The 11774-nt window shown below is 36.2% G+C and overlaps 1 protein-coding gene across 1 annotated transcript in view; it reads right to left on the bottom strand.

Moving 5' to 3' along the window:
* Positions 1-688: 688 nt before the first annotated feature.
* LOC105034399 (uncharacterized) overlaps positions 689-11774 on the bottom strand; it is a 65064-nt gene continuing 53978 nt past the window's right edge. Inside the window, exon 4 of the mRNA XM_073248520.1 lies at positions 689-886. Within this exon, the coding sequence (XP_073104621.1) occupies positions 704-886 (183 nt within the window). The 3' untranslated portion in view covers positions 689-703. The remainder of the gene's footprint in view (positions 887-11774) is intronic.

The following is an 11774-nucleotide window of genomic DNA, read 5'->3' as shown; positions in this document are numbered from 1 at the left end:
CAAGTAGGTCTGTGGCCCTTTTCCCATGTCCTATAAAAGGGAGCTTGGTCATTTTGCCTTGAAGACATGATTCACAAACTGGATATGACTCGAAAGTCAACAGACTCAACAGCTCAGATTTCTCCAATTTGTTAACCCTGTCTTCCGCTATATGACCTAGCCTTAGGTGTCACAGATACCTATCATTTAGACTATCTCTAGGCCTTTTAATTCTTATGGCATTCATATTTTGCTCGATATTAAATACAGATACATCAATATGTAGCTGATAGAGATTATTAATAAGAAAATCATTTGCAACTTTATTATTTTCAAAAAATATGTTATAATGATCCTTATGAAAGCTAATCATATAGCCTTCTTGTGCTAAACATGAAATAGAAATCAAATTCCTACTTACTGTAGGTACATAATAACAATCTCTAAGAACTAAATCTAATCATAACGGTAATCGCAGAGGGTAGGTTCCCACGGCCACAGCAGCAACTCTTGCTCCATTTTCGATGCGTAGGATCATATCCCCATCCCTCAGCCTCCTGCTCTCCTCAAGATCCTGCATAGAAGTACACAAATGAGCACTAGAACCAGAGTCAAGTATCCAATTGGATGCAAAAGAAACCATAAGATTAAATTCTATAACAAGCATACCTCCAGAAGGACCATCCTTCTTGTTCTTCAGGCTAGCCAGGTACTGAGGACAATTTCACTTCCAATGGCCGTCTGAATTGCAGTGAAAATATTTTCTCTTTTTAGCAGCCTTCTTCTTCGGTTCCGTCTTCTTCTTCTTCCCATCCACCTTCTGCTTCTTCGCAGACTTCTTCTTCTTTCTAAAAGACTTTCTCTTGAAAGAAGTCCTCTCCACAGTAAGGACTGAGCCTTTTGAACCCTTCAAAGAAAGCTCAGCCATAACCAATATGTTTATTAACTCAGTCAAGGTACACTGCATCTTATGCATATGAAAGTTCATGATGAACTAACCATATGCGTCAGATAAGGACTGAAGGATCACATCAATCTGAAAATCTCTGTCTAAGATGACATCGAGTTTTTCAAGCTCCTCAAGATCTTTGATCATCATCAAACAATGATCTTGGACTGACTGCCCATCATGTATTTTAGCCTTAAAAAGTCTTTGGCAGACTTGATACTTGGCTGCACGACTTTGTTTACCAAACAACTCTTGTAGGGGAGCCAATATTTGACGGATAGTCATAATATTCTCATGCTAGTGCTGCAAGTCATCAGACATGGCACCCAACATGTAGTACCTGACTTTGTTATCGTCATCCGTCCACTTTTTCAGAGACGCTCTCTGTTCAGCAGTCGGACATGCTGGCATGGTAGGTGGGTCCTGATCCAAGACATAAGTCAGTTTCTCAGAGCCCAGAATAATTCTATAGTTCCTCAACTAGTCCTTGAAATTGGGTCCAGTCAATCTGTGGGTGTCTAGTATTTTGGTCAGAGGGTTGGACGCAGACATATTTTCTGTAGAGAGTCAAAAGTTTCTAGTTAGATTTTGTAATCAGACTTAACCAATTTATTTAGAGGTTTTATTTTTAAATAAATTAGGCTCTCACTATTTTCTCAGATCCCTACACTCCCTAGGTAGAGATGTGAAAATCTTCATAATTAGTGATTTCTAGTGGGTGGTGCGGTCTCACCGACTGGCTCACCACCTCACCTAACAGTTATTGGTGATGGGTCAACCGATGAGTGGATAATATTTATCTAATAATTCTCTAATCATAGTGCACCCAAAATTTGATCTCTAATTCATGAAGCTCACCGTGCCCGAAATATTGCTCCAATCCTTAGTTAAGTCAGACCTACCATTTGCATGAACTAGATTCCTGATTGGGTCCCTCACCGTATCTAAAATATTGAGCACAACCCATCCTCTAATCCGTAGCATCCAATGCCTAATGGACATGGTTGCATCTTCCCGATGCAACTGAGCCACTGTAACCAGTCGAGAATAATTAACCCCGGGAAGGATCCGCACGTCCACAATGGTGGAAGATCTTAGACTTAATATTTTTTTAGAGAGATTTGATTTAGATCTCATTAAACTTGACTTAACATAGTCATAACAATTATGACTAACCTAGTGGCATGGGTTAGCCCAAATTGTTAGCCACCTCAAATCAGAACTGGGTCGACACATATGGCCAGGTAAGTGAGACCGGTGGAAGGAATATACCATTAACTCGATAAAAATGCATTCGAGTCGAGTAGCTCTCAATTAAAAATCAGTCAATCATATCTGCCCAACTTACCTTAGACACCAAATTGTCGAACCAGAATCAATTGGGTTAGCCTACAATCCAGGCTCTAACCATTGAGCCAAATTAGGTCTTAGCTTGATCGAGTCATATCTGAATGTGATTCGACCTTGAACTAGACTTAATCCTATTAGGCTGGTCAATTATTAGCTTTCATGATCCCACTTAACCAACTTTTGATTCGGTTTGATCAATCGCTAGACCTAATTGAGCTACCCAATTCCGAACCTAATTTTATGAAAATGACTTAGATCTAAAATTTTCAATTTTAGACCTAATTTGATTTCATAAGCTTGATTCATTAATCAAATTTTGGGTTCATAAATAAAACATGTAAAATAAATCCTAGAGTTTCAGGATCTAAGATTTTGCAGAAAAGTAAATTTAATTTCTGATTAAGGATGAACGCGCAGCACCCCTATACGCCATAAGAACACCCCATTGAATGGGAGGAGAGAGTCTTAAATCCTACTTTATTCTTATGACCAGATGGCCATGAGGAACATCTTAATCAGAATTATTAATTTAACTACAAAACTAGTTAGATCTAAGTTACATATCACATATATAATTTCAGATCTAACTTATACATGCTTTGCATACATCTCATGTATTAAAATCTGATCTAATTAGCATGCTTTCAGATCTGATACATCACATACAATATCTTGAAAATAAGATTTAAGTTGAACTATTCAATATGAAATCTATTCTAGACAGTTACTAGAACAATTCTACAACTAGTCTAGGCATGCAATAGATCAATCTTATGTATTAATTAAAATTTTATTTTTTATTTTTTGATCTGAATATAACATTTATAATATCAAAAAAATAAAGAATAAATTAGATCTAATTTATATTTTAATCACATTAAAATATAAAATTATAAGACTATTCATAGATTAAACTACTCCTAGTCTAGTCATGCATCTCATATATCTTAGATCTACTTAGATTTAATTTTAATTTTTTTGATTTCAGATCCTATCACATCGGATGTGACATCTGAAATTCATCAATATCAGATAAATAAAAATAAAAATTAGATCTAAATTAGATCTGAAATAGAGCCATCAACCTGGCTCTGATACCAGTTGAAGGAAAAACTAGCTTTTTCCGCTGTAGGATCTTCCAGATCTAATGAGATCTGGGATATAATATTTTAAAAATATCCTACAATTATTTCAGATTTAAAATATATTAGATCTAGTTTCTATTATCTGATATTAAATCTAAAATTAAATCTGAAAATATGAGGAATACAGAAATACCTCTAGGGTAATTTGATTACCCTATAGATGATCGCAGCGATGCTCGAGGTTCTGATTTAGCCATGCAGTCATCTGGCCTTTACCGATATCTACTCGAGTAGGATCTGGATCTTCTCCTCACAAATCTTTGCTCCAAAAATTAGATCTAGATCTGATCTGGAAGTTCTTTAAAAGATCTTCTAAAGTTGGAGCAGCGGCTTCTCGACAGATTGCTGTAGCCTCCTAATCAAGCCGCCACCACGCCTTGGATAAGCACCAGATGGATGCCCAACTTCTTGGGTGTGAAGAGGGGAGAGAGAGGACTAGAGGGGGCATAGATAGGTGGAGGGGTTTAGGCTTTTGCTGAGTATGGCGCATCATCATTTAACCCTAGGCGTAGATAGGGTTTAAATAGACCCTGCTGCGCCATGCAGTGCCACATCATTCGATCAATCAAAAAATTTTAATTAATTTTGAAAAATTTTGATTGATGGAGTGATGTCATCTAATCACATCAGATAAGAATCTCCATAATTTCTCCTACTGTTGGCGCCAACACTGGATAAGCCCAGTGAGGTTGGCGCCCAACAGTTTGAATTGATCAAGGCATCAGAGTCCTCATCTCATGGGACTCTGATCTTTATCCAATTGGGGCGCATGCCTAATCTGATTATGGAGCCCACTTTGAGGCTTAATTTAGTAGGTGGACACTCCACAAAAACTCTCCAATGACCTCTTGTCAAGTGACCTTCAGTCCAAGGTCCATGGGTCAACGTTTGACCGATGTCCTAAAACGAAAAATGATAGATGGTAGGAATTAACAGGTGTTTGTCTTAAATTCATTTTATAAATTAAAATAAGTCCTTTCTGAGCTGGACTAGCTCCAGTCAAACTGAGAGAAACCTTCTCAAGGTTCTCTGGGTGAGTCAAATCACATTTGGCTCAGTCGAGATAGAAAAGATTACACGAGGAGAAAGTTAGGCTCAATCGTGTGCTAGCACGATTTTCTTGAACCTAATTGGATCTAATCCAAATCAATCGAACTGGGCTTGCTCAATTGATGACATCTAGACCCTAACTCTTATTTGTGTGATTCAGTTAGGTTCATTTTTGTATGGTAATGAGACATGTCGTGATCTCATCATCGACATCATCAAAACTCCTTTCGATGGACCAAAACTCTTCTGATTCAATGATCGATCATCAAGATCATTCTAATGGCTCCCAAAATCCACCAGTGACACCTAGCAGTATATGGTGGCAACCCATCAAAAATGAAGATGAACCTCTCGATGCAGCTACCTGTGTGATTGAGTTCCTCTATCATGAGTCCCGACTGAATTAGGGTTAAGGTGAACTCGTCAAACCCAACATCAGTCATATGAATCAATCGATCGATCCGAGTCCGATGTGAAATCCTAATGAAAAACTCTTTTCTATTATTTTACTCTGTCATGGCCATGGGCTTAAGGACTTGATCTTTCGATCATCATAGGACTACTCTCATCTACCGAGGTTGATAGTCCCATCTTGGTGCGATTTGGTTCCTACAATGAATATGCTACAGCCAACATACACTTCAGAATTTCGAATAGCTAGGAGATCGAGTTATGGTGTAGTCAAACTATAACACACTCAAGGTGAACTGTCGATATACCTCAAGTCAAAGAACTAGACACACAGCTGCAGCATCGAGCTAGTCATCGATGAGAAGGTAGACTTCCTTATGACTGCTCGAGGTGGTCACGCTCAGTACTCTCATTCTCAATGAATACATGTACTCTCGCTCTGGTGTCTCCACACCATAGACTCAAGACATATCTATCCTAAGAAAGCGATCGTACATCAACCTTCCAGATTGATCACCATCCTCATGATGATCCTATGGTCAGGAGCTGTTTATGAGTTAGTTATGTAAATTCATGCCTTAAATTTTCAACTTTTGAAAATATAAATTAATATTCCTACTAACTCAAAGGATGTATCACAGACATAATGTACACAATGTGATAGTAAAATAATCATTTTATTCATTTATAGTCAAAATTATAAATTTGCCCTTAGATTTATACAGGAATGTGTCAGCTAATCTGACATCTAGGACACACATCTAACACACAGACTCCAGCTTTCAATCTGACCATGATGACAACAGAAGCGTGTCAAGTTATATCTTTACTCTGAATGGTGGAGCCATCTGCTGGAAGAGTTCCAAGCAGCATACTACGACAGACTCTATTTGTGAGGTGGAGTACATCGCAGCATCAGATGTCGTGAAGGAAGCTGTGTGGCTGCAAAAATTCATCACCGAGCTTGGAATAGCACCCTCCCTCGATGGTCCGATCCTGCTCTACTGCGACAGCACTGGAGCCATAGCTTAGGCGAAGGAACCCAAAGCACACCAGCGGACGAAGCATATTTTATGCCGCTTCCACCTGATCTGAGAGATCGTAGATCGAGGTGACGTCGACCTTCAGAAGATTGATAGAAAAGAGAATCTGGCCGACCCCTTCACTAAAGCCCTGGCGATAAAGGAGTTCAACAACCACAAGTCAAAGATGGGTATTAGATACTGTACTGAGTGGCTTTAGGACAAGTGAGAGTTGTTAGAAAATATGTCCCAAAAGTCAATCATCAAGCTGTTGACAGTTGAGCAACCAAGTATTGTAATTAATTTATTAATAAATAAAATATATTTTTAGCATTTTCATCATAAGTTTTCATCTTCTAACGAACTTCGTTATTATGATGAAGTCCTTAGGACTATTTAAGTTCGATAAAGAGAGGATTTATCGATTAGTCCTTAAAATTGTTCACGATCAAATGATAGGCTGTTAATAAGGATGACAGCTTCAATCGAGCATAGGTCGCTGTAGGCCATATGGGTTGGTTGTCCTCTTAACTAAGGAGTGTGGAGACACTGGTATGGCATACAGGTGAGATATAAGGGTACATCATCATTGAACGTATCCAACTCCAGAGCATTCTACTGTCGAGAATATCTCTGATGGGATATAGATATAAGTATCTCTTAGACCTGAGATCACCTCAGTGACTTGCAAGCAACTCACTGTGCTTTGGTACTGGACTAACTGAATTTCTAATTCAGTGATGGAAGGCTTCTAGGCAAAGTCAAGTACTTACGAAGTCAGAGTGTAATCGAGATGGGATTGACCACTCTAATAGTTGGAGAACAATAAGTCGCTGTATTTCAATTTAGCAAAACTTTGGCCAGGGTAATCCATCAGATGGATTTGATATTTTGAAATATAATATGGACAACCTGATCAGAGTTGACAGTTAAACTCTGAGGTATCCTATGATTATTTTGATCAAGGGGATGAATTATATGAAAACTATATCCACATGGGTTCTAAAGATGTTGTTCTACACATTCGACCTATCCGACCGTCGGGTACTATTACTAGATGGTCACTTTGATTAGTACAAAAATTTATTCCTATGCTACCGACTTAAGTTCGGACCTATGAGGTCACACATATTAGAGTTCACAATCCGATCGGATGGTTGATCAACGATTAAGAATCGTTCTAGGATTCAATAATTAATACGTTTGACATTTAACCTAGTGCAAGTATTACAGGAGGATCGATTAGCAATTCGATTGCTAATTGACTTAAATTGATTAAGTCAATGGACTGAGATTAAGTCTAATTGAATATGATTTAATTAGATTTAGTTTAGGCTTGATTGGATCAAGTCCAATTAATTTATTGGATAAGCCAAGTGCAAGAAAAAACTAGTCATAGTTCAATTAGGACTTGGGTCAACCTAATTTTTAATTTGATTAAAAAATTAAAATAGATTTAAATCTAATTTAATCTGATTAAATTAGATTTTTAATTAGGTTAATATCTATTTTAATTAGGTTGATCTAATTTTGGTTTAATTTGATTTGAGAAACCAAATTAAAACAAGTCATAAGATAGAATCCTAGTAAGACTAGGATTCTACCTTGCGCCACATAAGCCCCCCACGCCCTCTCTCTTATTCCATACCAATTCTCTCTTATTTTATGCGACAAAAATCCTCTCCCAGGTCTTCACCATGTCCAAAAGGTTTTCTCTCTTCTTTCTTACATGAAAGATGGTTGTGGATCAAATCAAAGTAGAAATAAGTTTGGATTTCAAATTCTATGAGATAGAGTTTTAGAAATCCAAAACTCTTTCCTTTTTGCACCGATTTTATCCAAATTTTTTCTGAAATTTTCATGACTTTTATGGCACTTGATAGGTGCCCTTTGTTGTTGGTCCACACACAAAAATAAGGAGGGGGCACCCAAGAGTTGGGCGCCCCTTATCTTGCCATGTTTGGATAAATCTTGACTAGGTATTTGACCTAGATAAGGACTCTATCATACCTCTCTATATAAAATAAATTTCTTCATAAAATTTTTGCAAAAAATAGATAAAAGAGAGATTGGGGCATCCAAAAATTAGAAAGAAAGAAGGTTGGGGCGTGGAGATATAATAGTCACAACATAGGGTGTCTAGAGAGAGTAAAAAGAAGAAGAAGATGGTCTTTTTCTAGGGTTGTTGTGTTCATCTCTTTCCTTCCTCCATCTTGAGTTTTCTGAGAGTGTCTCAGATCTGAAACTCCTCCTCCTACTTCTCATCTTTGAAAGAGTCCAAATCAAAAAGAAGGAGGCACCTGATCAACCATTGAAGAAGGATTAGCGCAGTACTAGCATACTGTGCTGATTTTCTGGAGCAGAACTTCTGATCGAGATTCATGGGCTCGTGTGGATGACTCCTAAAGGCCAGATGTATGTGTGGCTTGCAACATCATCCTCAAATCCGGATCAGCAAGGTTAGAATGTCTAACTTGCAAGGTAATAGATCTGATCTATTGTTTATTACATACATTAGATGTAGCATAGAAACATGTTGATATGATCAATATGTAGCTCATTCTCTATATATTTTAATTTTTGATTTAATACCATGTAATAATCATGTAATAGGATCTTAGATCTAGAAATTTTCTGATTTTATAAAATAAATTTTGATTTATTTTAGTCTTCCGCTTCATGATTTTGAAAAAGTTTTAAGATCTAACCCTGAAATCCTAGATCTATTCCTGCATGACCAACTATAACTATTGAAATTGATCAAGAGAAGAAATTGATCTAATCAGAGTTAACTTTTAAATAGATTTGATCAATTACTAATATGATCCATTATCAATAATTTCTAACTCTAGGTCTAACCCAGTTAAATAGACTTGACTCGAGCTAACCCATTAATCCATGAATTATGAAATTATTATCTTAGATCTTTGATTCTCAAATCTAGATCGTTTGATTCTCAATTAAGTTTTGAGCTGACATGAGTTCGGATTTGGTGTTTGAAAGTAGTTTTTAATTTTATAAAATATTTTCACAATCAATCATCTAATGATCAAAATATTAATTTTAAATCTAATATATATTATTTCAAATCTAAAATAAAATTTTAAAAATTTTTTTATTATTCATCATCATGAAAAAGATCGTGCAGCACCCCTACACGTCATAGGAGATCCCATCAAATGAAAAAATAGAGTTGTGATATCCTGATTTCTCCTATGATTGGATGGCTATGAGAATCTATCCAATCAGATTACTATATTACTCAGATACTAAATTAATTATTTAAATCTAATCTAAATAATTAAAATCAGATTATATGCAAGAATAAATTCATGTTATAAGCAATCTGGCTCTAATACCACTATAGGATCACGCAGAGATTTCATGCATGCATTTCAAAATTTTTAGCAGAAGAATATTAGATTAAACTATTTAATCTACAAATATATACATAAGATCTGATCTTAAAACTTCTATAAATAGATTTATAATATAAATTTATATGCATAAAAGTCTGAATCTAATATTACAAGCATTTGAACAAGAACAGTAATTAGTGATAGATTTAATCTACCACTTCTAGGATTCCAAACTCAATACCTGAGCATGGGTAGTCGATCTCCATAATTGGGCATATAGATCTAAAAGTTTTCTCTGATCGCTCGCAGCTGCACAAGTGTCAGACCTCTACGGATGGTCCACATGAATTTCTCAGACCGATCAGCCCTCCGTGGGAGTGCTAGCTCGTACAGTCGGCTTCTGATGACAGATCTGATTTGGTCTCTTCCTTTGATCACCTCGAATCTTTTCAATGTCAAAGATGGATCAGAGGGGACACTAGATAGTGGAGAAAAATTTGATGAAGACTCTCTTCTCTTTAATTTTTCTCTCACCCAAAATTCTAGAATAGTTCTAGGTCGCTCACTCGAGAGGAGATCGATCTCCTCTTTTGTTCATGCCAAGGAAGAAGGAAACGCACCCAAACCACATGCCCCAAAGAAGTATTTTCGACTCTCTTTCTCTCTAATATCTCATGATGAAAAGCTCTCTTTGTTTGGTGTACAAAATTATGACCTTTTTATGCCTGTTGCACAAACCAGATAAGACAGGATAAGGGCTGGAGTTTGTTGCAATTCAAATCATTTTGAATTTTAATTTGACTCCAACTTTTTTCACCTTTATCTAACTTAAAGAGAGACTTACTAAAGAAAATTAAACATAAAAAACTATTAAAAATATTTTCTTTTCTCGCACACAATAGGCCCCTTCAAAAATAGCCAATATGTGGAAGGATATGGATAAGGTTTTAAGTTAAAATTGAAACCATTTTGAATTCAAATCAAAACTAACCAAATCCTATCCTTAATAGATGACAAAATAAGGATAAATTTTTGATTTTCTCACACACAAACTAATTTTGTGCAATAAGAAAAGGTGTGAGACAATTTGGGTGGTGCAAGAGAGAGAGTCCCACTCATTTAGGACTCTAGGATTTAACCAATTGGATTTCTCAAACCCATCTAATTAGATCTAAATAAAATATGATAAATCTAATCTAATTAAGCTTCTATAATTTTAATTAAATTTGATTAAATTAATAAATTAATTGAGCCATAGATCCGATCAAATCAGGATCATTTCTTCCTTACCGATTAGGTCATCTCATAACCTAATCAGATTTGAATTGATTGAATCCAATTCAATCAAACTTGATCCAGACTTTAATACTCAATCAAATTAAGTTAATTAGTGATCTAATCATTAATTAATCCTCCATTAATGATAGAATCTCCGTCTAGTGGGACTCTTCTCTAGAGTCTCCGTCTAGTGGAACTCTCCAATAGAGTCTCCATCCACTAAAACTCTTCAGATTAACCATATGACTGGAGAGAAACTTCTAATGTGTGTGACCCCATAGGTTCGAACCTAAGTTGGTAGCACAGAAACTGATTCCTGTACCAATCGGAGTAATCATCTAGCAATGGTACCCGACATCTGGATAAGCCGAATGTATGTAAATCAACACTCAAGAACCTATTTTAATATATAGTTACCATATAATTCATCTCTTTGACCCTTAATGCTAGGATGACTTAGAGTTTAAACTGTCAACTCTTAATAGTACATTCATTATGTATCTCAACCTAATAAAATCTGTGACTCCTCACAAGGATTGTCCTAGCCAAGGTCTTACTAAATTGAAACACAAAGCATTCTCTCTAATCTCTTGGAGTGGTCAATTCCATTTTGACTCACGCACCGACTTCATAAGTACTTGACTATGCCTAAAAATCTTTCGATCCTGAGTTAAAAATTCAGGTAGTCTGGCACCAAAGCACAGTGAGTTGCTTGCAAGTCACCGTGGTGATCTCAGATCGGAAGGACACTTATACCCATATCCCTTCAAAGTGACTCTTGATAGCAGAGTACTCCAGAGCTGGCACGTTCAGTGAAATCTACTCCTATATTTCACCTGTATACCATACCAGAATCTCCACGCTCCTGGTTAAGAGGATGACCAACGATATATGGCACACAACGACCTACACTTAATATGTATATCATCCTAGTAATAGCATATCATTTGATCACAAACTCATTCAAGGACTAAACGATAAATCCTTCTTTATCAATTTTAAAAGTCCTAAGGATTTTCATCATAACACAGACGTTCAATATACAAGATGGACAAGCTTATGATAAAAATTATCAAATAAATATTTTATTAATTAATTTATATATAATTACATCAAATAGCACAACCATCAACAGGCTGATGATTGATTTTGGGACATATTTTTCAATATTAGTGGCATGTATAATTAATTCCTAAATGCTCACTATCATAGTATCATCATGAGGATAGTG

The sequence above is a fragment of the Elaeis guineensis genome, chromosome 14 (assembly GCF_000442705.2).
Source record: "Elaeis guineensis isolate ETL-2024a chromosome 14, EG11, whole genome shotgun sequence".
NCBI lineage: Eukaryota > Viridiplantae > Streptophyta > Magnoliopsida > Arecales > Arecaceae > Elaeis > Elaeis guineensis.
The sequence above is the reverse complement of the archived record's forward strand: the minus strand, read 5'-3'. Positions and strand labels throughout refer to the sequence as shown.